General features: G+C 42.4%; 1 protein-coding gene across 1 annotated transcript; it reads right to left on the reverse strand.

The window, feature by feature from the left end:
- Window positions 1-75: 75 nt before the first annotated feature.
- Window positions 76-22,434, reverse strand: OOSP2 (oocyte secreted protein 2). The gene is made up of 5 exons (XM_075547570.1): window positions 22,357-22,434; window positions 18,037-18,181; window positions 4,281-4,459; window positions 2,499-2,602; window positions 76-283 (listed from the first exon to the last, which is right to left on the reverse strand). Exons 1-5 carry the CDS (start codon window positions 22,432-22,434, stop codon window positions 148-150), a joined length of 642 nt encoding a protein of 213 aa, XP_075403685.1. The 3' UTR covers window positions 76-147.
- Between the last annotated feature and the right edge of the window lie 52 nt (window positions 22,435-22,486).

Consider the following 22,486-nt stretch of genomic DNA (forward strand, 5'->3'; position numbering starts at 1 on the left):
TCACATAATTCACATATGATATAATTGAATAGTTCAATCACATCACAAAGAGTTGTATAATCATTACCACACTGTTTTAGAACATTGAAAAAAAGATTTTTTTTTCTCAACAAAAATCACAATACCATTCCAAGTTCCCATTTTTCCTTAAAAGAGGGAGCCAATCTGATGAGAATTTAGTAATCCTATCTCTTCTGGTGTTGTCTCAAAATCAGCAGTAAAAGGGCTGCTGTCCACTTTCATTTCATTACTGGTAGAAGCTGTTGTAAGCCACACCGATTTTCTGAAAAGCAGAACAGCAGGAAATACATTGAGTTATGCATATGTGGTTGTAGGACTGGGTCTCACTTGGGACCAGATGCCTATACCATGATTTTAACACCATCGTCATTTTCGGTTGTAGCACAGCACAGTGTCAGTATCCTAAAGCTTAGCTTTGGGGCAGATAGACTTAACACTCACTGCCATCCAATGTCAGGAGACTCAATGGATAAATTGCCTTCACTGAAAACTCCTGGTCCTATAGAACATGGTAGAACTGCCCCCTGTAGGTTTGGATACTGTAACTCTATACGGGAAAGAGAAACGTCACTTTTCCCCCAAAGCAGCTGCTAGATTCAAACTAGGGAACTTGCAGTTCAATAGGTAACCCGGTTTGGACTCGCACTAAATACTTGCTCCAACAATCAGTTCTCAAATCATGGCCCTGCTCGATACTCACCTTCATGAAATGATTACCGAAGACAAGGGTGCTATGGCAAAGTGTGGTGAAGAAAAGGGACGGTGCCCGGCTATCAATCGGAATAGTATCTGGAGCCTTAAAGGCGTATATTTAAACAAGCAGCCATCTAAGTGAGGAGTCAACTAAGTCCACACGCAAGAAGCACACCAGCTGGTGTGATCCAAAGATGACAAGTACAAAACTTGAAAATGGTGAGGAGAAAATCATCAGAGCAAAAATTAGGAACACCCAATTTGTGGAGGCCTTTGGGGGACAGTGAGAGCCCAAACCCCATCTGCAGAGCATCTGGTCGCACTGAGCCATTGGCAGATCCAGGCTAGCCACAGGCAAGAGTCTCGACCAGCCCTATAACCAGGCAGGTACCATTGATTATGCTGGATCAAACTCAACACTTGGCCCTATAACCAGGCAGGTACCATTGATTATGCTGGATCAAACTCAACACTTGGCCCTATAACCAGGCAGGTACCATTGATTATGCTGGATCAAACTCAACACTTGGCCAATTGACCACCCTATTAGTGCAACTTGAATTTGTTCTGGGTGCAAGTATCTCTTACTAGCTCCATGGCAGAATTATTTTCCCTGGCTTTTTGATTATTGTTGGGGGTCTTTTCCTTCTTCTGCATTATTAGCATTTTTGTCTCTATTCTATTGTGTTTTTATCCTTACCACCTCAGCACAATGTTGTCTTTTATTGTTTTCTGTTGGGTCCCCAGCTGTGAAGCACAGGAGGAGTGGATACATAATAACAGCAGATACAAGGGGAGGTAGAGATTACAAAGTGGGGGACAGTAGATAGGGAGGAAAATGGAATTTCAGGAGAAACTAATGAAGACGGGAGTGGGCAGGGAGCACTAGAATAGATTGTGATTATGTAAATCATCTGAAAGGCAATTTAACCATAGAGGAGGGGAATGCTCTAAGCGAGGTGGGAGTAAGTGTACAATTCTGCATGATGTGATTGCATGATTCAACTAGTGAATTATATGACATGTACATTACTTGCCAATAAAACTGCTGGAGAAAAAAGTAACACAATACACCATCAGGGCAGCCTTGTAAATGGCTGTAGATGATTTGTAATGCTTTGCTAATGATTCGTAAAGAGAGTGAGTAAAAAAATTTTTTTAAGTTGATTTGGTGTCCAGTAGTGATGATCATAACAAAAGTGGTGTGTGTGTATGTGTAAAACATTCATGTTCCAAAACCTAATCTTCCACCCTAATTGGGATAGCCTTCAACTTTTCCCTAAAGGGGATAAACCATCCAGCTAAGCGGGCAAACAAAGCTGAGAGTTCATGTGTCCATTCCAACCTGGCGTGACCCTACTGCCCAAAGTAGAACTGCCTCATAGGGTTTCAAAGATGGTATGTGTTTGAGGAGTCCTGGTGGCATATTGATTATGCATGGGGCTACTAAGCAGAAAGTCCCCAGTTCAAAACCACCAGCTGCTCCTTGGGAGAAGACTTTTACTCCCAGAAAGAGTTGCCCTCTTAGAAACACACAGGGCAGTTCCACCCTGGCCTAAAGGGTCACTCCGAGTCTAAAGCATCTCACTATCACTGAGGTTTTGTTTGTAAATCTTTCCCAGAACAGAGCCCCATCTGCCTCCTGTGTTCCAATAGCTGATCTCTCGGTTAGCAACTGAGCACTTAACTGCTGTGCCACCAGATCTCCTTGTCCCTTTGCAGAAGCATCTTATAGGTGAGGGTGGAGCTAGAGCATTCACAGGAAGGCTGGTTTCTGGACTCACCTAGAGGCTAAACACTCCAGGGGAAATTTTCGACTGGCAGAATGCATAGCCGTGGGGCTAAAGTGCATCTCGGTTTGAAAAAGGACAGCATCGCTTGAAACAACCTAGGAGAACACAGAGTTTAACTTAGAATGTCTCTTAATAAAGGAGCGGTACATTCACTGAAATAGGAAGGCGCAAGTTTAAAAGGAAGGCTACTATAGGTAAGGTCCAGGCAGTATCTGGGTCAGAAAGCAGAGACGAGCCAGTCAGGGTGCAGTATGTCACCAAGGAAACGTACAACTTTCCTCTAGTTCTTTAATGCTCCCTCCCACCCTGACCCCAAGTCTGCCTTACAAATGTGGTTAGACCGGAGCATGCACACGGGTACAGATAAGAGCTCTAGACAAAGGGAGTCTGGAACAGATAAACCCCTCCAGAGCAATAATGAGAGTAGCAATACCAGGAGGGGAAGGGGAAGGTGGAAGTAGAAAGGGGGAATCAATCACAATGATCAACAAATAGCAGACAACAGAAAAGTGAGTGAAGGGAGACAGTAGTCAGTGTAAGACATGAAAAAATAATAATTTATAAATTATAAAGGCTTCATTGAGGGAGAGAAAGTAGGGGGGCAGAAGAAAAAAATTAGGAACTGATACCATGGTCTCAAGTAGAAAGAAAATGTTTTGGAAAGGATGATGGCCAACAATTGTACAAATGTTCTTGATACAATGGATGTATGGATTGTTATAAGAGTTGTAAGACAAGGATCTACATGTGATTGCCTCCCTGGGGGACGGACAATAGAAAAATGGATGAAGGGAGACGTTAGGGCAAGATATGACAAAATAATTGATAAATTATCAAGGGTTCATGAGGGAGGAGGGAGCGGGGAAGGAGGAAAGAAAAATGAAGACCTGATGCCAGGGGCTTAAGTGGAGAGCAAATGTTTTGAGAATGATGAGGGCAATGAATGTGCTTTATACAATTAATGTATGTATGGATTGTGATAAGAGTTGTATGAGCCCCCAATAAAATGATTTTTAAAAAGAGTAAGAACGCCCAATAAAATGATTAAAAATAAATTTAAGACATCCCTTCCCATAATTGATGATTTTTCAACGCTAGAAAAATTTAATAAAGTTAAAATTGCCTGCTAAGCATTGATGAAATGTACGCAAGCACGCACACACACACACACACACACACAATCCACTAAAGCTTTTCTGTTAAGTGTGCTCCACTCATAATGACCCCCCTGTGTTGAGGTTAAACTTCACACTTTTGGCTTTCCAGTGTCATTGACCTTACTCAAGTAATTCCCTGAGTTTTTTTCAAGTAACTCTGGGTAGATGTTAATCACCAAGGGACTGAATGCAGTAAACTAAAATGAACAAAAACCAATGCCATTGAGTTAATTCTGTCATATGGCCTCAGAAGACAGAGCAGAACTTCCCCTGTGGGTTCAAGCTTGAAACCTTTATGGGGAGCCACAACCTCAGCTTTCTCCCAAGGGGCAACTGGTAAATTCAAACTACTGACTTTGAGGTTAGCGGCCCAATGCTTAATCCACTGTAGCACCAGGGCTTCTTAATCTCAAGATTTAAAATCAGTTCCTTAATTGTGCCTAAAATCTGTATTCTAAGGTCCTGATCTGATACGTGATGAAGACTGTGATTCGCTACCAATAGGTGACTATATCTAGGAGCAAACTTTGTTATTGTTTTAAATAATATTAAAGAACCCTGACAGAATGGTTAAAAGGTGATTTACTCTATTTTTACAAATAACTACTATTCTCACCTTTGTCTTGATGCCACAAGCATTAACAGGGTATACAAAATCATATGCGTATGTTTGTATCCGAGTTGCCGGACAGCCCGTTCCTAAAAATAGCTCGTCAGCAAGAATATAGAGATGACTGCTGCAGGCGGAGGGGTTGACAGTGACCATCAGCCAGTCCATAGAGCAGCTCACTTGCACTGCAAAAAGAATCAAATGAGAAAATGTAGCTATATTAACATGGGCAGCTATTTTAAGGATGAGTGTAAAGAACATTATCTCTGGTCTTTCTCTAGCCAAAGTCATCACAGCTTAGAAAAGAGAATACAAAGCATTTCCATATTACAACTCCTTCCCAAAATATCTACCTGTATATCCCAAACAACTAACCCATTCCCATGAAACCTGTTTCGACTCATAGCAACCCAATCGGACAGGGCAGAACTGTCCCTAGATGGTTGCTAGGGTTTCAGTCTATATAGAAGCATTCCATCACATCGTCTTCCCAAGGAGTGCCTGATGGGTTTGAATCACTGGCCTTCTGATTAGCAATTAAACATGTAACCACCAGACCACCAGGACCCCTTCCAAATAATCTGTTATCTCAGAAAGGGAAAAATAAACATGCAGGGATTAAAAAAAAACTTAATCATATACTTCCTATAAGAGAAGTTAGATTCCAAAAAGAGGTGATATATCAAGGATCACACAAAAAGGTTTGGATTAATTAAACCAAACCTACTGTGGTTGGTGGTTGATTCCGACTCCTAGTGAATCTATAGGACAGAGTCGAGCTACGTCTCAGGGTTTACTAATCTTAGAGAAGCAGCGGCCACTTCTTTCTCCCACAGGGTGGCCGGTGGATTCAAACCACTGATTTTTGATTCATAGCCAGGCACTTCAAACACTATCTCAGGCAGGACTCCTGTGCATGTGGGTCGGAGTAATATTTGAGGGCTTCCACAAGTTCATGGGAAATCCCATTATTTTTCATTACTTTTCCACCACTTGTTGAAGCCTCCTCATATATTGCCAGAGACTCCTTGAAGATAAAGAGGTAGAATGGTGCTAAAACCCCACTGCCATCGAGTCAAATCCAACTCACAGTTACCCTATACAGCAGAATAGAACTGCTCCCGAGGGTTTTAGAAGATGCAATCGTTACAGAAACCGACAGCCCCATCGTCCACCTGTGGAGCAGCAGCTGCGGGTTCAACCTGCTGACCTTGCGGTTAGCAGCCCATGTGTAACTCACTACCTAGCCAGGGCTCTTTCAAAACGTGTGCTGATATTGTAGAATCCCATTCCCAAGCAGCTAGAACCAGAAACGACAGCCCCCCTAAGGGGAAACAGTCTGAAGCAAGAAAATCCACAGTGCGGAGGAGATGGAAGGAAAGATGAATAATAGCCTTAGGTGGAAGGCCTATCAAAGTTTGATTTAAAAGCCATTCCTACACTCCACGTTCAAACCCTCAGTATGCCCATGATGGTCGTGGCTTCGATTGCATCTATTTTTCCTTTGGATGAAGTGATCGCGTGCTGGACTCTAAGAGAGTGGGTTAGACATAAATAAACCCGATGTTCTGAGGGGAAACAAGAGCTGCGAGCGCAAAGGTTTTGCTACTAGTTATTTAAAAAATTTTTAAATGTGTTGCCTTTATAAATGAAAGACACGTGCTAAAGTTGAGGAAATAAGCAAACAATCATAAAATTGGGCAAAATGCAGAACTTGCAAATTAGAAAAGACCTACACAGAGTGAAGAAAGGAATAGAAGTGAGCAAACACCAACCATCTTCAAGAAGGCAGAGAGGGACAGGGAGAAGGGAGGACGAGAGCCGTGAAAGGCCAAGAACAGAAACACAAAGGAGCTAAGCAATAAGCTCTATTCCAATAAATAGATTGCAAATACAGCCAAAATAAGAATAATAAATGTAAATGGGCAAAGCAGATGGCCAACAGCAGAACAAATAGGTTAATAGTTTGCTCATTTGATTCCAATGTGGCATAGAAATTAATTATAATTATGCTGTAAACACAGGTAAATCTAAAACACACTTGTTTCGAAAAGCAAGTAACAATTCTAATCTATATATGTATCAATGCAAGGTTCAAATTAACAGATACATTTTTTAAAAACTACTTTTTAGTAAAGTGAGATGCTTCTTTTTTTAAAATCATTTTATTGAAGACTCTTACAGTTCTTATCACATCATTACATACATCCATTGGGTCAAGCACATTTGTACATATGTTGTCATCATCATTTTCAAGACATTTTCTTTCTCTTGAACCCTTGGCTCATTTCCCCCTTCCCCCATCCTCCCTCCCTCATGAACCCCTGATAATTTATAAATTATTACTTTTTCATGTCTTACACTGACTGCTGGTCTCCCTTCTGTTGTAGTTCCCCCTGGGAGAGGTGATATGTTGATCACTGTGATCCATTCCCCCTTTCTCCCCCCACCTTCCCCTTCCCCTCCTGGTAACACTACTGTCGATATTGGTTCTGAGGGGCTTATCTGCCCTGGATTCCCTGTGTTATCAGCTCTTATCTGCAACAATTCACTTGCTCTCATCTAACCGGATTTGTAAGGTAAAATCGGGGTCATCACAGGGGGGGGGGGTGCATTAAAGAACTAGAGGACAGTTGTGTGTTTTGTTGGTGCTATACTGCACCTTGACTGGCTCATCTCTTCCTGTGACCCTTCTGTACGGGGCTTATTCTTATAGATAGACAGTACCTGCCCTATAAAAAAAATCTTATAAAGGCATTTGAATTTTACCTCAACCTATCACCACAGGTCTCCTGTCATACAGCCTCCTCGTGTTATACAAAATCAAAAACAATGGGTTTATGTCTGATCTTTCCATTTTAGAATTCATACAAGTAACTCGGCAACCTGTCTTTCAAGCAACACTACATAATTATGTTGAATATGGGATTTTAAAAATTCTATTCCAACTAATGACAATGCCACTGTAATTTGTACTTTTTCATGGCTGATTTTTCAAACCTAGATCTCACCTTTCTTACCAGGCACCTCTGCATAGACTAGAACCTCCAATCATTTGGTTAGAAAGACTACCAGGTCTATCCATGGTAGTAGACAGACACACTGGGTAAATAGGCACAGGCTACGTAGACATAGGCAAACTGGTAGTCCACTCTTTTCACTTTATTATCACATTTTCACACGAGTGTTGAAGACAAGTTTCATGCTGGCATTCCGGGGTTGCGTCTTAAGGAGCTGGGAATCATTTGAAGAAGGTTCTGAAGAGCACAGAGCACTGCTGGAATGAGCGGCCAAAAAGCAGAACCACGGACGCCATCATGCAGGCTGCGGTACTCACCTTACATTAAAGCACTCTTGTCTCCTTCCCTAGTAAATGTCCCTTCTCTTCGTGTGCTGGTAATTTCAAGAATTGCCTGCTTACTACGTAACTAAGTATTCAACAACAACAAACCCCTTCCTGCCACTGAGTGGATTCCAACTCGTAGCTACCCTGATGGACAGGGTTCTGAGACTATCACTCTTTTAAGGGAGTAGAAAGTAGGATCATTCTTCTGCAGAGAGTCTGCCAGTCTTGAACTGCTGCCTTTGTGTTTAGCAGCTCCACTCATAACTACTATGTCACAAGGCTCCCCTGGGTATTACAAAAGATGCTTTTGAGATGAAAAGAAAAGCTATGAGAAGCTATATGGTAGCCTCCCTCCTGCACAGGTTCCTGACCAAATAAGAGATTGGCTTTCCAGTTCCATAGAGAATTCTCTTCCAACAGAAGGAAACAGATGAGTCTGAGGCGTTTTAAAACCAAATAGAACACATACAGTAATATTGCCTTAAAGCAGACACTGTTCCGCTTGGCTCTGGATCTGGGAGGGATTTGGAAAGCCCAAGAATGTGGGGTATCCCGGGGAAGAGAAGAGTTACAATCAGCTGGTTGAAAGCACAGGTGTTTTACCTTTATTCTGCTGACTCTGCCGAAGCATCGATAAACTCGGCTTGAGTGAAAAAAGCTTCTTATAAAAGGAAAAACAAACAAACACATGTAATCACATGTAAAGGAAATTCCAAGATACTTCAGGCAAAAGGAGGAAGCCCTCCTGGCACTATGCTTACAATGCTTGGCTGCAGACCAAAAGGTCAGTAGTTCAAACCCACCAGCCACAGCAGGGAGTTAAGTAGGAACTGGCTGGGATATTTAAACAAGAGCCTAAGAATCTCATGCAGGTGGTCTAAAGATCAGCTTATAGGGCATTTTAGCAAAGGTTCTTGGAGGAAAGAGAACACTATTAAAGTTCCTATTCCTGTTTTTAAATTTCTTGCTGGTGCAATTGTTAGAGCAGCTTGCCTGCTGTGAGGTCAATGGTTCAAACCCACCAGCTGCTCTCTGGGAGAAAGATGTGGCAATCTGCTTCTATAATGATTACCACCTTGGGATCCATAGGGGGCAGTTCTATGCTGTCCTGCAAGCTGGCTGCAAGTTGGAATCATTGTCACGGCAATGAGCTTATTTTTTTTAACTTGGAAGAAAGGTGCTGAGATAAAAAGATATAACCCAGGATTTCACAATGCAATGTAAAACACAGGATAATGCAAGGCAATAGGATACAATACAGTACTGGATCAGATCATTAGTGGTGGGTTTGCAAAGGTCAATTGAGATGAACAGCGATGAAGAGCCAAGGACTATTTCTGAGGCACATCTTCAAATGAAACTCAACATAACTACAACAGAGGAGGAAAAATAAAAGCCTGACAACTGAGACATTGAGGCAGCAAGAGAAACTCAGTCATCAATAGACTGACTGAAATCTATTTGGTCTAGAACTAGCTTCTAGTAATTCTTAATACAGAAACCTGGGTGGAACATGCAGTTTGCAATAGGTTGCTAGTCTGAGGGTTGGAGGTTCCAACCCCCTAGCAGCTTTAAAGAAATGCTCTGGTGCATTGGGTCTCTACTCAAGTACTCCCTCGATGCAAGAACACTTTGTTCTAATAACCCGGCATTCTGTGATGCTTATCTTCCCAACACAATTGTGGAAGCCAAAGCGGGTGCATAAGCAAATGTGGTGAAGAAAGCGAATAGTGCGTGGCTATCAAAAGACATAGCATCTGGGGTCTTAAAGGCTTGAAGCTAAACAAGCAGCCATCTAGCAGAGAAGCAACAAAGCTCACATGGAAGAAGCACACCAGCCTGTGTGATCATGAGATATCAACAGGATGAGGTACCAGGCATCAAAAGACTCAAAACAAATATATTGATGGAAATAATGGGGGTCAGAGTGGAGACCCAAAACCCATCTGTGGACAATTTGCCATCCCCTCACAGAAGAGTCACAAGGAAGGGACTCGTCAGCCAGGGTGCAGCATTATCAGTGATGGAAGACACATTCCTCTAGTTCTTTAATGCTTGCTCTCCACCGACACCCCTCCACTATCATGACCCCAATTCTACTTAACAAATCTGGCTAGACTTGAGTGTGTACACTGGTACAGATAAGAGCTGGAAACACAGGGAACCCAGGACAGATAAACCCCCTGAGGATCAATAATGGTAGTAGCGATACCATGAGGATAGGGGGAAGGTGGGAGAAGGGGGAGGAATGGGAAACTGACTATAATGATCAGCATATAACCCCACCCCCGACCCTGGGGAATGAACAACAGAAACGTGGGTGAAGGGAGACAACAGATTGGATAAGGTATGAAAATAATAGTAATTTATAATTTATCAGGGGTCACAAGGGTGGAAGGAGGTGGGAGGGAGGGGAAAAAGAGGAGCTGATACCATGGACTCAAGCAGAAAGAAAATGTTTTGAAAATGATGATGGTAACATGTACAAATGTGTTTGATACAATTGATGTATACAATTGTATACAATGTATACAATTTTTATAAGAGCTATAAAAACCCTCAATAGAATGATTTTTTAAAATTTTTAAAGAAAACTATTTTCATATTTTGCTAAAACACATCAGTTTACCCCCATAAATAAGTCCATTTTATTATTAAAGGCATACTGTAGAGAATGAGCATTAGATGGATAGCATTATTTAATTAATGCTTGAGTTCATTTTTCTCATTGGTAGTAAACAGTATTTAAAAAAAAAACCAAGAATTCAAATTAAAAGAAAAGCCCTGGTGAATGACCTCCATAAAGATCACAGCCAAAGAAACCCAGCAGCGATGAAGTTGTCCTTGGTACACGTGGAGTTACCCTGCATTGGGCGCTGACTCCACGGCGACTCATAACCATGATCACGCATCTTCACAAGATTGATATCTAAAAAAAAAAGCCTGCATGGAAAGCAATCCCTATGATAACCTCCTTAAGAAACCATTTCTTAAAACTGGTGACTTACTATTGATATTCACAGTACAAGCCCAAACAGAGGCGGCAAGGAGAGTCAAGCCCTCGACACCCACAGAGACCTTCATGAAGACAGGCAACTAGCTCAGGACTGCTCAGGAAACAGGAAGGAGTAACTGGCTGGGGGGTTGATATGGCATACCATGCCCAGCTGCCCTCACTTAGAAAATCTATGGGAGGCCTTCAGCACAGGGACAACCACCTAAAGGCTGAGGAGCTCCTGATCATCCAAACACACCTCAGAGAGGCATATCAGACCCAAAAACCTGGTGGATAACTGTGTCATTAACCTCCAATATGCCTGGTAAGTCTGTATTATACAGATCTGAAGTCCAAAGACAATGATGTTCAAACTTCTATGTGTTTGGCTGGAAGGAGCAGTGACAGAAGTGCTCAAGCAGCTTCAACAGCAAAGTAAAAAACAGAAAGGGGACAAGGACCCAAAGGTAAAATAACTTTTGGGCATCAAGAAAATCCATAAATCCCTCTCTGTTGGTTCTTCCATAACTTACTTTTCTAGTTTCAGCCAGGTCAAGTCTTAAAAGAATTTGCTTATAATACAAGAACACAATTGTCGTTGGGTGTGTTTATGTATGGTGTATGATGTGGTGTACTCTACTAAATTATATTTTTTTCTACACTGTATATTCAAATGAGGAGACCTGGTGGTGCTTTGAGGTAAGTATTGGACTGCTAAAAGCAAACTTAGTGCTTCAAACCCACCAGCCACGCTTCAAAGGAAAAAGATGGGGCCATCTGCTCCCCAAAAGATTTACAAGCTGGGAAACCCTATATAAAATCACTGTGAGTGAGAATTAACTTGAAGGCAGTGGTTTCTGTTTTTGATTTCGTGTATTGGAATATATGCATTTAAAAACTTGACTGGAATACAAGTTCCAACGGAGGATTTTTGCCATGTTTTCTGAAAATGAAATGTGAATGTATAGGTGTTTTTTTGTTTTTTACGTTCATTGGTCAGTGTCCCCAAGGGGCGTGTCCAGGCAACAATCCCTCCCGCCCACCTAGTCCCTCTCACCCCATCCCGCCCTGTCCCGCCACTCCTGGTGCCTTCTTTCGAATATATAGTTTTAAAATGAACTTCGAAATGAAAGTAATTAAAATCAAAGAATCTAAACTGTAACCCTACCAACTTGGATAGGGGTGTGAATTACAAAAAGTATTGCTATAAAATCATAAGAACCTTTGCTAAATAAAAATATCAAAATGAGAAGCTATCGTTTGATGACATATCCTCCATCTACATCTATACCCTTGTGAAGATGGTGTATCAATCTTACTTGGCCTTCCATGAAAAGTGCTGTTTTTCTATGTACAGCACAGCAAAACAGCAGTTTGGGCATCCCTCAGAGGCACTGATCACACTCCCTCACAATGGCCTTTGATTCAAGGGACAAAAAGAGATCTGCAGAGGCAAGGACTACGTGCATTATCACATTCAAAAATACTTCCTCAGTACAAGAACTTACTGTACAGCAGAAGCAGGGAAAAACACATGAAGAGAGAAAACGATAGGAGACAAGATTTCTTTCTTGTTGCCGTGCATTCAATTCCCAAGTCGCTGCTGCTTCGCACTGCAAGAATTGACAACTGCTGTGAGCCAATCACTCCGGTGAGCCAGAGTGAGAGGCATTCTTCCGAAACCAGATCAGCAGTGCTCTCAGAAGTAGCCCTGGTTGTACAGAGGAGAGGTGCTCACTGAAAGGTCAGAGAGTTGACTCCCTCGGCCTCTCTGCAGGAGAACAGTCTGCAATTAGAATCTCTGCAGCAGCATTCTACCCTGTCACACTGGGTTGCTGTGAGCTAGAACTGACATCAAGAACAAGAATATTCTCAGGGCAGGAACCAAGTGGTTAACTCAGTTAACCCTTAAGTGCCCCCAGGCATACCTGATGTCACTCCCCCAAACCCAAGCCCACCTCCCTCAAGTCCGTTCCAACCCTTTGTGATCCTGTATCGAGTGTCTAAGACGATAAATCTCTACAGGAGCAGTTAGCCTTATTTTTTATTTATTTCTTTTTTGTGCGGAACAGCTAGAGGGGCTGAAGCACCCAGCTTGTGTTTGGCAGTCCAATGTCTAACCCGCAGGCCCACCAGGTTTCCTTACTTTCAAATCTCACACTCCTCCACCTGCCCTGATTCGTGGCCCGTGGAGGGGTGTTAGAGACGTTAGAGCACTCAAGGAGTCCCCATGCGGGGCAGTTTTGTCCTTCACTAGTAACTTAGAAGGTGGGCGTTTGGACCCACTCTCTTATACACATATGAGAGTGTCTATGAATTCGTTTCTCTAGTCTACCCAGACTAACACAGTGTCCAATGAAAGCGGACTCGGAACCACCATATACTTAGTATCTCAATACTCCTCTTGCATTAAAATGACGGGTATTAATCTGATAGGCAAGGCTCTTCCCTTGTAATAAATATTATAGTAAACTTTCCCCAAGCACCAACCCCAATGCTCAATGCAAAGAGAGCTCAATTGAGGAATCAATCTGTACAAAGCAACAACAAATGGACTGTAGCTCACAGTTGGGCTATCTGTGAATAAACACCTCCTTTCAACAGTGCTTTAAAGTCTATGCCACTGGTGGAGTAGGGAACCAGTGGGGAGGTCTCAGGGACCCACCCCAATCCCAACTACGTGGGCACCTGCCCCTCGCCCCAGAAGAATGTATTTCAGAGAACAGCACTGAAGCTGCAGCTCAGGGAGAGGGGCATGTCTGATCAGAGCACACGGGAGCAAATGAAGGGGGAAGAAGAGAGAGAGTGGAGCACATCCTGGCCCACCAAGCCTTGACGAAGAGATTCCTGCTCAGAGCAGCCAATCCACAGAGTAGACCATATGGCCGACCCCACTATGAGCTACGACATCCCTCACTGACCCTTAGCCCTACAGGGGACAACACTGGAGACACAGTGTGTGAATTGTGCCCGATCTGATCCCACTACACCAAGGCAAAACACTAGGGGTGTGCAACAGAACAGCAAGAGGCACAGAGCAATGGAGTCCCCAGGAAATACCAAAAATAGATTTTGGGCCCATGTCTTGGCACCCCATCAGACTTGACCGGAAAACACTCCTACAGGTCAACAAACAGTCCTTGAACTAACTACAAGCTTTTCTTTTTTGTTGTTGTTGTGTTGTGGGGAGTTTTGTTTTGTCATTGGCATTTTGTTGTTGTTTTCTTTTGTGGCTTGGTTTTGCTCTGTCTTATTTTTGTGCATATTATCTCTGCAGGTCTGCAGGTCTGTCTAAATAAGGCTGGATGAATAATCGGAGAAAACAACAGGACCGACATTTTCAGGGGGACATGGGAGAGGAGGATGGAGAGGGAAAGGAAGTGGTGTTAACAAGCCCAGGGACAAGGGAAAAACAAGTGATCCAAATCGGTGGTGAGGAGGGTGTAGGAGGCCTGGTAGGGTGTGATCAAGGGTAATGTAACCCAGAAGAATTACTGAAATCCAAATGAAGACTTAGCATGATAGTGGGACAAGAGGAAAGTCAAAGGAAATAGAGGAAAGAGCTAGGAGACAAAGGGCATTTATAGAGGTATAAATATATATAAATATATATGAGGATAGGGGAATAGATTTATGTGCATATATTTATAGGCTTAGTATTAAGGTAGCAGATGGACATTGGGCCTCCACTCAAGTACTCCCTCAATGCAAGAACACTTTGTTCTATTAAAATGGAATTCCATGATATGCTCTCCTTGCTGACACAAATGCTAAAGACAAAATGGGTACAAAGGCAAATGTGGTGAATAAAGGTGATGGAGCCCAGCTATCAAAAGATATAGTGTCTGGGGTCTCAAAGACTTGAAGGTAAACAAGTGGCTATCTAGCTCAGAAGCAACAAAGCCCACATGGAAGAAGCACACCAGCCTGTGTGATCACGAGGTACTGAAGGGATCAGTTATCAGGCATCAATGAACGAAAAAATCATATCATTCTGAATGAGAGGGAGTGTGGAGTGGGGACCCAAAGCCCACCTGTAGGCAACTGGACATCCCTTATGGAAGGGTCGGTGGGAGGAGATGAGCCAGTCCGGGTGCAGTGTAGCAACAATGACACATACAACTTTCCTCTAGTTCCTAATCATCACTCTTCCTCAACATCATGCTGAAGTTTTAGCTATAACCATCGGACAACAAAGAGAATTCAAGAGCATACAAATAGGCAAAGATGAAGTGGAACATAATCCTATATATAGTAAACCCAAAAGTCTCCACAAAAAGCCTACTGGAAACAATCAAGGAATTCAGAAGGTAATAGAATACAAAGCTGATAACCAGAAATCAGCCAGATTCCTGTATGTCGGCAAAGAGAGCAACGAAAAAGATATTAAGAAATCAACACCATTCACAGTAACCACACAAAAGATTACATACTTAGGAATAAAGTTAACTAAAGAAACAAATGAACTCTACAGAGAAAACTACAGAACATTACTATAAGAAACTAAAAAGGACCGACATAAATGGAAGAATATTCCATGCTGATAGATCGGCAGACTTAATATTGTGAAAACGACAATGCTACCTAAAACAATCTATAAATACAATGCAATACCAATTTAAATCCCAAATAAAACCTTTAAAGAAATTGAAAAACTAATTACCAATGCTATATGGGCAGGCAAAAGACCCAGGATAAGCAAAAAACGTCTTTAAAAGAACCAAGTAGGAGGCCCAGCACTGCCTGAACTACTGCATCGCCACACTAGTCAATCAGAGAGGACTGGTACTGGTACAACGAGAGTAGCATAGACCAATGAATTGAAACAGAAAACCCAGACGTACATGCATCAGCCTATGGGCATCTAATCTTTGACAACGGACCTAGAAATATTCAGTGGGAGAAAGACAGCCTCTTCAACAAATGGTTTTGGACAAACTGGATTTCCATATGCAGAAGAACGAAACAAGACCCATTCCTTTCCCCAGGCACAAAAAACAAAGTCAAGATGGTTTAAAGACCTAAATGTACACCACAAAGTTCTCAGGGCCATCAATGAGAAGACTGGAACAAACTTGAGGACCCCGTTTCAGGGCACATATAGACTATCAAGCATAATGGAAGAGGTACACACATAAGACAAGACAGATGACTGGGACATGTTGAAATTACATCCCTTATGCACAACAAAAGACTTCATCAGGAGAGTGAAATGAGAGCCCCCATATTGGGGGGAAAATTTTTACCAACAACACATCGGACAAAGGGCCAATTACTAAAATAACTCTACAACAGCTCAATTAAAAAATAACAAAAGACCCAATTAAGAAATGGGTAAAGGATAAGAACAGTTCACCCAAAAAATTAAGTACAAATGGCTAACAAACACATTTAAAAATACTCATGATCACTAGCCATCAGGGCAATGCAAATTAAAACTACAGTGAAAAGCACTTTGCACACACAATGCTAGTCCAGATTATTTTTTAAGCTGAAGAGGATGTGGAGAGATTGGAATTCACATACACTGTTGGTGGACTTGTAAACAGATACAGCCCCTGAGGACAATGATATGGCAATGCTTAAAACAACTGGGAATTGAAATCCCATGTGATGCAGTAATACTACAATTATACCCTCAAGAAATAAGAGACACAACACAAGTGGAGGCATGCTTTCCCATGTTCGTAGCAACACAGCTCACAATAGCAAGAAATTGGAAGCAATCCAAATGCCTGAGAGTGGAAAAATGGGTCGAGAGACTATGATACATACACACAATGGAATACTCTGCATCTCTGAAAAACAGTGATGAAAGCATGAAACACCACATGACATGGAAGCACCAAGAAACCGCTATGCTAAGTGAATCAATCATAAAAGGACAAGTAGAGTGTGAGTCCACTACTACAAGAGAAAGACCAATCCAATAAATCTTAGGGACCAATTCCTGAACAAAAGCTGAGAATGCTACCTACCAGCCATCAACAACACATCACCTCCCTTTTGTGCACTTCACAAGAGCCAGCTTGAAAGAGATGACTTCATGTTGCCTGCAGTCAGTTCTTCAAGTAGGGGGCATTGGGAGATGATCATCCACTGGAGGCTTTACAATTCAATTGCCCCCCCCCCCACAACACACACACACACACACAGAGAGGAATTGGAGAAGCTTGCTGGAAAAATCAAGCTAAGACCAGGGGAGGGGACCATGCATAGTTTGGAGGAGATGCTGATAGCTCTGTTGGTGAGTATGGTGGGTGGTTGGGGAGAACTAACCTCACATCGGGAAGGGACACTAAACAATGATTATAGTGGACCTAGGGAGACAATGGGCCAGATTTTATGTTCCTGTGTAGACACTACAAATACATTGCTACCCAACCTTCAATGACCCACATCATGGACTAAGTACCGTGATGATCATGGAAGCTGAACTTGCAGGCAGCATGGTATGACGCAGGGGCTACACCAGAGGGACTTAACATTGAGGCCAAGCTGAAGGAACTGAGCCCTGCTTCGAAGTTGCCTGCACACTTGGACTGAGGACTGGGGTTCATGAATGAGATTGGCCGACCTGGGACTATGGAAGTAATGGTCATTGAACCTTGGTGGGGACCCATGGCTTTAATGTCCACCTCACAGTGTCATGACAGCTTTCAATCTGCTGGGCAGGGATCTGCACTTCGAAATATTGGTCCAGGAAGACCGCCCCCTGGCACCAATCCCCATACTCCAGTATCTCTTGTGTTTTCCTGACAAATATTTCGCCGGCTTTTTTAATATTGAGGGTGGTCTTTCCTTTCTTACTTATTTGTATTTTTATCTTTATATTATTATTTTATCCTTATCACTTTACTTCTGTTTTGTTTTTCATTGTTTCTGTAAGATTTCACAGTAAGGTGAAGCAGAAAAGGAGAGGCTGCAGAAAGATGATAACTGATGCAAGGGTTTGTGGGGGACCTAAGGGGGGTGGGAGCTAGGAAGGGTGAGGGATTTCAGGAGTCCACAATGAAGAGTGGGTGCTGAGAAGGGAGCACAAGAGCTGATAGTGATCACACAACTTATTTTAAAGGCGATTTAACCATGGGAGGGGCAGCTTCTAAAATTGATTGTGGTAATAATTGTACAATTCTTTGTGATATGATTGAGTGGACTATTAAATTGTATGATATCTGGCTTAGATGCCAATAAAAATGTTTTTTAAAAAGCAGTGTTGTAAATAGGACAAAGTATTACCCAGTTTTAAAGCCCCTCCAGAACTTTCTTGACACTTTGCAATGTGGCATTAATTTGAGACCTTAGAATAACAAATAACCAACTTATGAATAAAGATGACTTACTTATTCTTAGAAAATAAAATGGAAATATTTGATAACTGTTCTTACAGAAACGCAATGCCACAGTAAGCCAGAGCATACCGGAACTGAAAGGGATGCAGCCCTTGTCTGGATACAGGACCTCTACCTCCCAGGTGCATTTCATGATTCTCGGGCAACAGGTTATCCAACTAGGCTCTTCGTTTAACTGCGACACGGAGCCAGGATTCATTACAGGATAGAGACACTGATGAAAGAAAAAAGAAAATATCAGCTAATGTCCACCCCAAAACAGTAGCCCAGAACCCTGCAAATTGTTATTAGTTGCCATTGAGTTGGCGACCTTTTTATATGATAGAAAAATGCTGTGTCGCCTTCAAGATCAGTGGTATGTTGAGGTCTCTCCATGGATCTGAATTCCCAATTCAAAATTGAAAATATCTTCCTTTCGTTTCCACTATGAGATCTTGTGCAAGTTACTGCAGGGCTCAAATTCTTCTTCGTGGAGGGGGAGGGCGGGGGTGAAATCAGAGCTGCTTCCTGAAATGTTCTAAAACAAATATGCCCCAAATGTCTCAGAGATTAATCAAATTTCATCTACAAATGGGTCCCATGAACGTGTCTTTGAAATATTCCAAAGCATAGTATGGATATGAAACAGTGGGGAGGAATTGTTTCAATAGCTAGTTGCAAAAAATTAATTTTGAATCATTTTATTGGGGGCTCTAATGATTCTTATCACAGTCCATCCATCCATCCATTGTGTCGAGCACACTTGTTCATTTGTTGCCCTCATCATTCTCAAAACATTTGCTTTCTGCTTGAGCCCTTGGGATCAGCTCCTCATTTATTTTCCCCTCCCTTCCTGTTCCCCCCTCCCTCATGAACCCTTTATAATTTGTAAATTATTATTAATTTCTCATCTCTTACACTGTCTAACGACTCCCTTCACCCACTTTTCTGTTGTCCATCCCCCAGGGAGGAGGTTATATTTTAGGATGAGACTTCTCTTAAAATGCTGAGTCAAAATTTTTGAGCCAATTACTATTACCAGATAGTTATATAAAATTACAACCTCTAAAAAAAAATACTGTTTCTTCAGTAACTTTTGTTGAAGACATTTTTCTGTCGTAATTTTCATTGCATATCTGCGTAGTTAATTTTATGGTTATTCCACACCAACAAATGAATACATTTAAGGTTATATAGGTGTGAAGTGAAAGAGCAGAATTAAAACCGATGCAAATCTGTTTAGAGGTTCCAGTCTGAAAGGAATTGTTAACAATTGAGTATGCCTGACCTCTGTCCAGCCCAGCTTAAACCCTCAGGGTCAGAGACTATAAAGTAGCTGAGTAGCTTATCTCCTGGACACCGCCCTGCCTCTCCTGCATTTGCCACTTACCCCAGGCACAGTTGCCCACTGAACAACACCAGGTTCGGGGCACCCACTGCCCTCACAGCTGGGAAATGCACACAGAACTTACAGTTGACTTTGAGCCACACAAGTATTAACTGCATGGGCCCCTTATACGTGGGTGTTTCTTTTCTTGCTGCTCCTGCAGGAAGCTCACCTGCTGTATCCACTTAAAGCACCATGTGATGCTCATCATCTCCACTGGATCAGTTCCTCTCTGTAGTAGCCTGACTGGAGAGATGGACAGCTCACAGGGAGATGATTAGGGTCACACAGTTTTAAGGGAATGTTTCCAATACTTATAGCAGTTGGGCGGGGGGGGGGGGGGGGTGGAAACACATAGAAAGTGGGACTGAGTTAAACAAGCTGTCAACTAGCTGAAAAGCAACAACGTCCACATGGAACCTCTGGTTGTGGTTTATCCTCTTCTGCTTTTTATCATATCTTGTAAGAGATTGTCTCAAACACACGGGCTCTGCAACACTTGTCTCATTAGCATATCAAAGACCACCCATTCCCGAATGAGACTATACCCACAGGGAGAGAGGTTAGGAATTATAATGCATATCTTAGAGGGATGCATTTCAATCTCTAACAAGTGGACTGAAGAGGAAATACAGTGGTGAGAATGCATGGATAAAACCTTGAATCTGAGTGAGGCCTGACACTCCATACCTATTAGCAGACAACCACAAGGCTGTTATGAAAATAAAATAGAAGGAAATTCTGAAGTCAAAAAGATGTAGGGAAGCACTCGAGCTCCCGGAAATCTCCACACTCAGAACACGCTCTTTTCTTACCATCTTCCACCCCCTGAGTCAACACAAAGAGCACAGGAGTCCACTAAGGCCCCGGAGACCTTCATGGCTCCTGATCTCTCTCCAGGGCACCACAGTGACAGGCACGAAGAAAGGGCAGGCTGCCTCCGGCCGTCATAAACCCAGGCCTCCTCAGCTGCAGACAGTCTTCTCTCCTTCTGGAAAGCTGAGCAAGAAAGCCCTCAGCAGCACATCATTGGCCTTGCTCCTGTTGGCCTTATCATTCTGACTCAAACAGACCGGGAGCCTAAAATGCAAAGGGGTCCTGCACTGTACTCCCTCCCTGGAGAACAACCACAGCAACAAGAAGTGTGTTTGCCCCAAGCCTGTGTGTACACGGTGGCCTACTGCGCCTTTTCATAACATGCCTGTCTAGTGGACAGTGCGAAGCAGGGCTTCACTGGATGATTCCAGGAGGTCCATGTGTGTGACAGAAAAGGAGCATTTATGAATTGATTGATGAAGTTGTACATCACAGTTACACTGGGTTTAAAAAATAAACGAAAGCACCAATATCCTGGCATCCCAGCTAATGAATTTGATTCAGCAAGTCTGGTCAATAGTCACTAAACAATCTATCCTTACAGCAAGCTCCAAGAGACCCTGATTTATAAAATTTACAAACACTATCCGATTATCAAATTTACAAAAGTGTGACCTAGACTTCAGAAAAGGATTGATTTCTGGTTTAAGTTTTACTTTCCTAAAATTCATTTTTTTTCATGAAAATGTGTACATCTCCAGGGTAATGAATCAAACTTCTCTAAGTCTCTTTGCCTCTATTTATAAAGGAACCAAAGAAAAAGTTAGTGGCTAAAAAGAACCATTTAACCTGGTTTTATATTTGGGAAACCAACCATAGGAGAAACTCCCATTGGAATGGAAGTTGAATAAATGGTCTTTTGACATAAAATAACACATGCATTGTCCAGCCTCTAAAACCTAAAAAATTATTGGTACCTATTAGACCCTCAGTGAGATGGAGTGACAGAGTGGCTTCAACAAAGCACAGATGGTGGGGGTGGCATCACTGTGTTGTACATCGGGTCACTCTGCATCTGGGCCGACTCACCAACACCTAACGCCAACAACATTGTCAAATTCAGCTACAGGAAGCTCCAGAAGTATACATTGAAGTCGCAAACAAACAAAAAGGTCAGGCTGTGATCAAGAGAGTCGCGCCCTGGTGGACAGGTGTGTTCAGCCTGCTAAGCAGTAGCTCAGTGGTTGGAACCTACCAAGCCACTCCCACGGATCAGGCGCTTTAGTAACCTTCAGAACCTTGGAAACATTACGGTGCAATTCCTCCTCTGTCCTATAGGGCGCCTATGACCCCAAAGCTGCTCACACACCTGGGTAAATCACTCTGACACGGATAAACCACTGTTTTGTTTTGTTTCTTGGCCTTGGAGCATCACTAGATAAAGTACAGGGCTGCAAAGGAGAATTAGTTATGATTTGATGGATGAAAGGGGGCACCAAAGTCACTCTAGATTCATGGAAAACGCCAACTGCGCTGGTCTCTTGTGCAACCATCTGGAGCCAGTCCGCCTTTGTGGAGATGCGTTAATCTGCTTTCGAATAAGACCCAGGTGATTCTGATTCAGGTAAGCAAATTACACAACTGTGGTCTAAGCTCTGACAAAGTGTTGCTATCTGGTTTAGGTTTCCTTTTTTATAATGACTGTGAACGAATCTAGCCTACAGATGAAAATTTCATCAAAAGGTGCTCAAAAAAACAAAAAACGAGCACTTTGTCCAATAAACCATATTAATGTAAACTCTTGACAGAAAGAGTCTATAGACAAGGATATTAATTCGGCCTGGCTCCACATTTTGAACAAAGCCCCATCTCAGAAGCAAGAGATTAACAAATTACCTCTGGATATTATATAATAGGTAACACAGGTCTATGACTCAGTTTGAAAGTGCTGGTTAATTGGGGGGAAGGGGGGCTACACATTAGTCTGTGATTATAAATGCCTGAAGTTTGAACCACCAGCCACTCTGAAGGAGCCTTCCTCCCATCCAAATGCCATATTCATCTTCATGCAGTCTGGCTTCTTCTCTGAAGGAGCCTTCCTCCCATCCAAATGCCATATCCATCTTCATGCAGTCCGGCTTCTCCGATTATTTACTCTGCATATCGACTAACTCAGCATTGTGGGAGGATCTGATTCTGATACATACCCCTGCCGATTTAAAAGCACTCAGTAACTCCGTGTTCTCTTTGAAGAACTGCCTCTTGTCTATGTACAGGTTCTTCATGAGCACGATTAAATGTTTAGAAATTTCCTTTTATTGCAGTTATTATAGTTTG

This window comes from Tenrec ecaudatus, chromosome 4 (assembly GCF_050624435.1).
Source record: "Tenrec ecaudatus isolate mTenEca1 chromosome 4, mTenEca1.hap1, whole genome shotgun sequence".
Lineage (NCBI taxonomy): Eukaryota > Metazoa > Chordata > Mammalia > Afrosoricida > Tenrecidae > Tenrec > Tenrec ecaudatus.

Coding starts and splice junctions, on each gene's coding strand:
- OOSP2 (XM_075547570.1), bottom strand. CDS start 22,434: ATGAAGAACCTGTACATAGACAAGAGGCAGTTCTTCAAAGAGAACACG. Junction 2,603..4,280: donor CTTGTGGCATCAAGACAAAG/GTGAGAATAGTA, acceptor GTGTTCTCCTAG/GTTGTTTCAAGCGATGCTGT. Junction 284..2,498: donor CTGGAGTGTTTAGCCTCTAG/GTGAGTCCAGAA, acceptor TCTGCTTTTCAG/AAAATCGGTGTGGCTTACAA.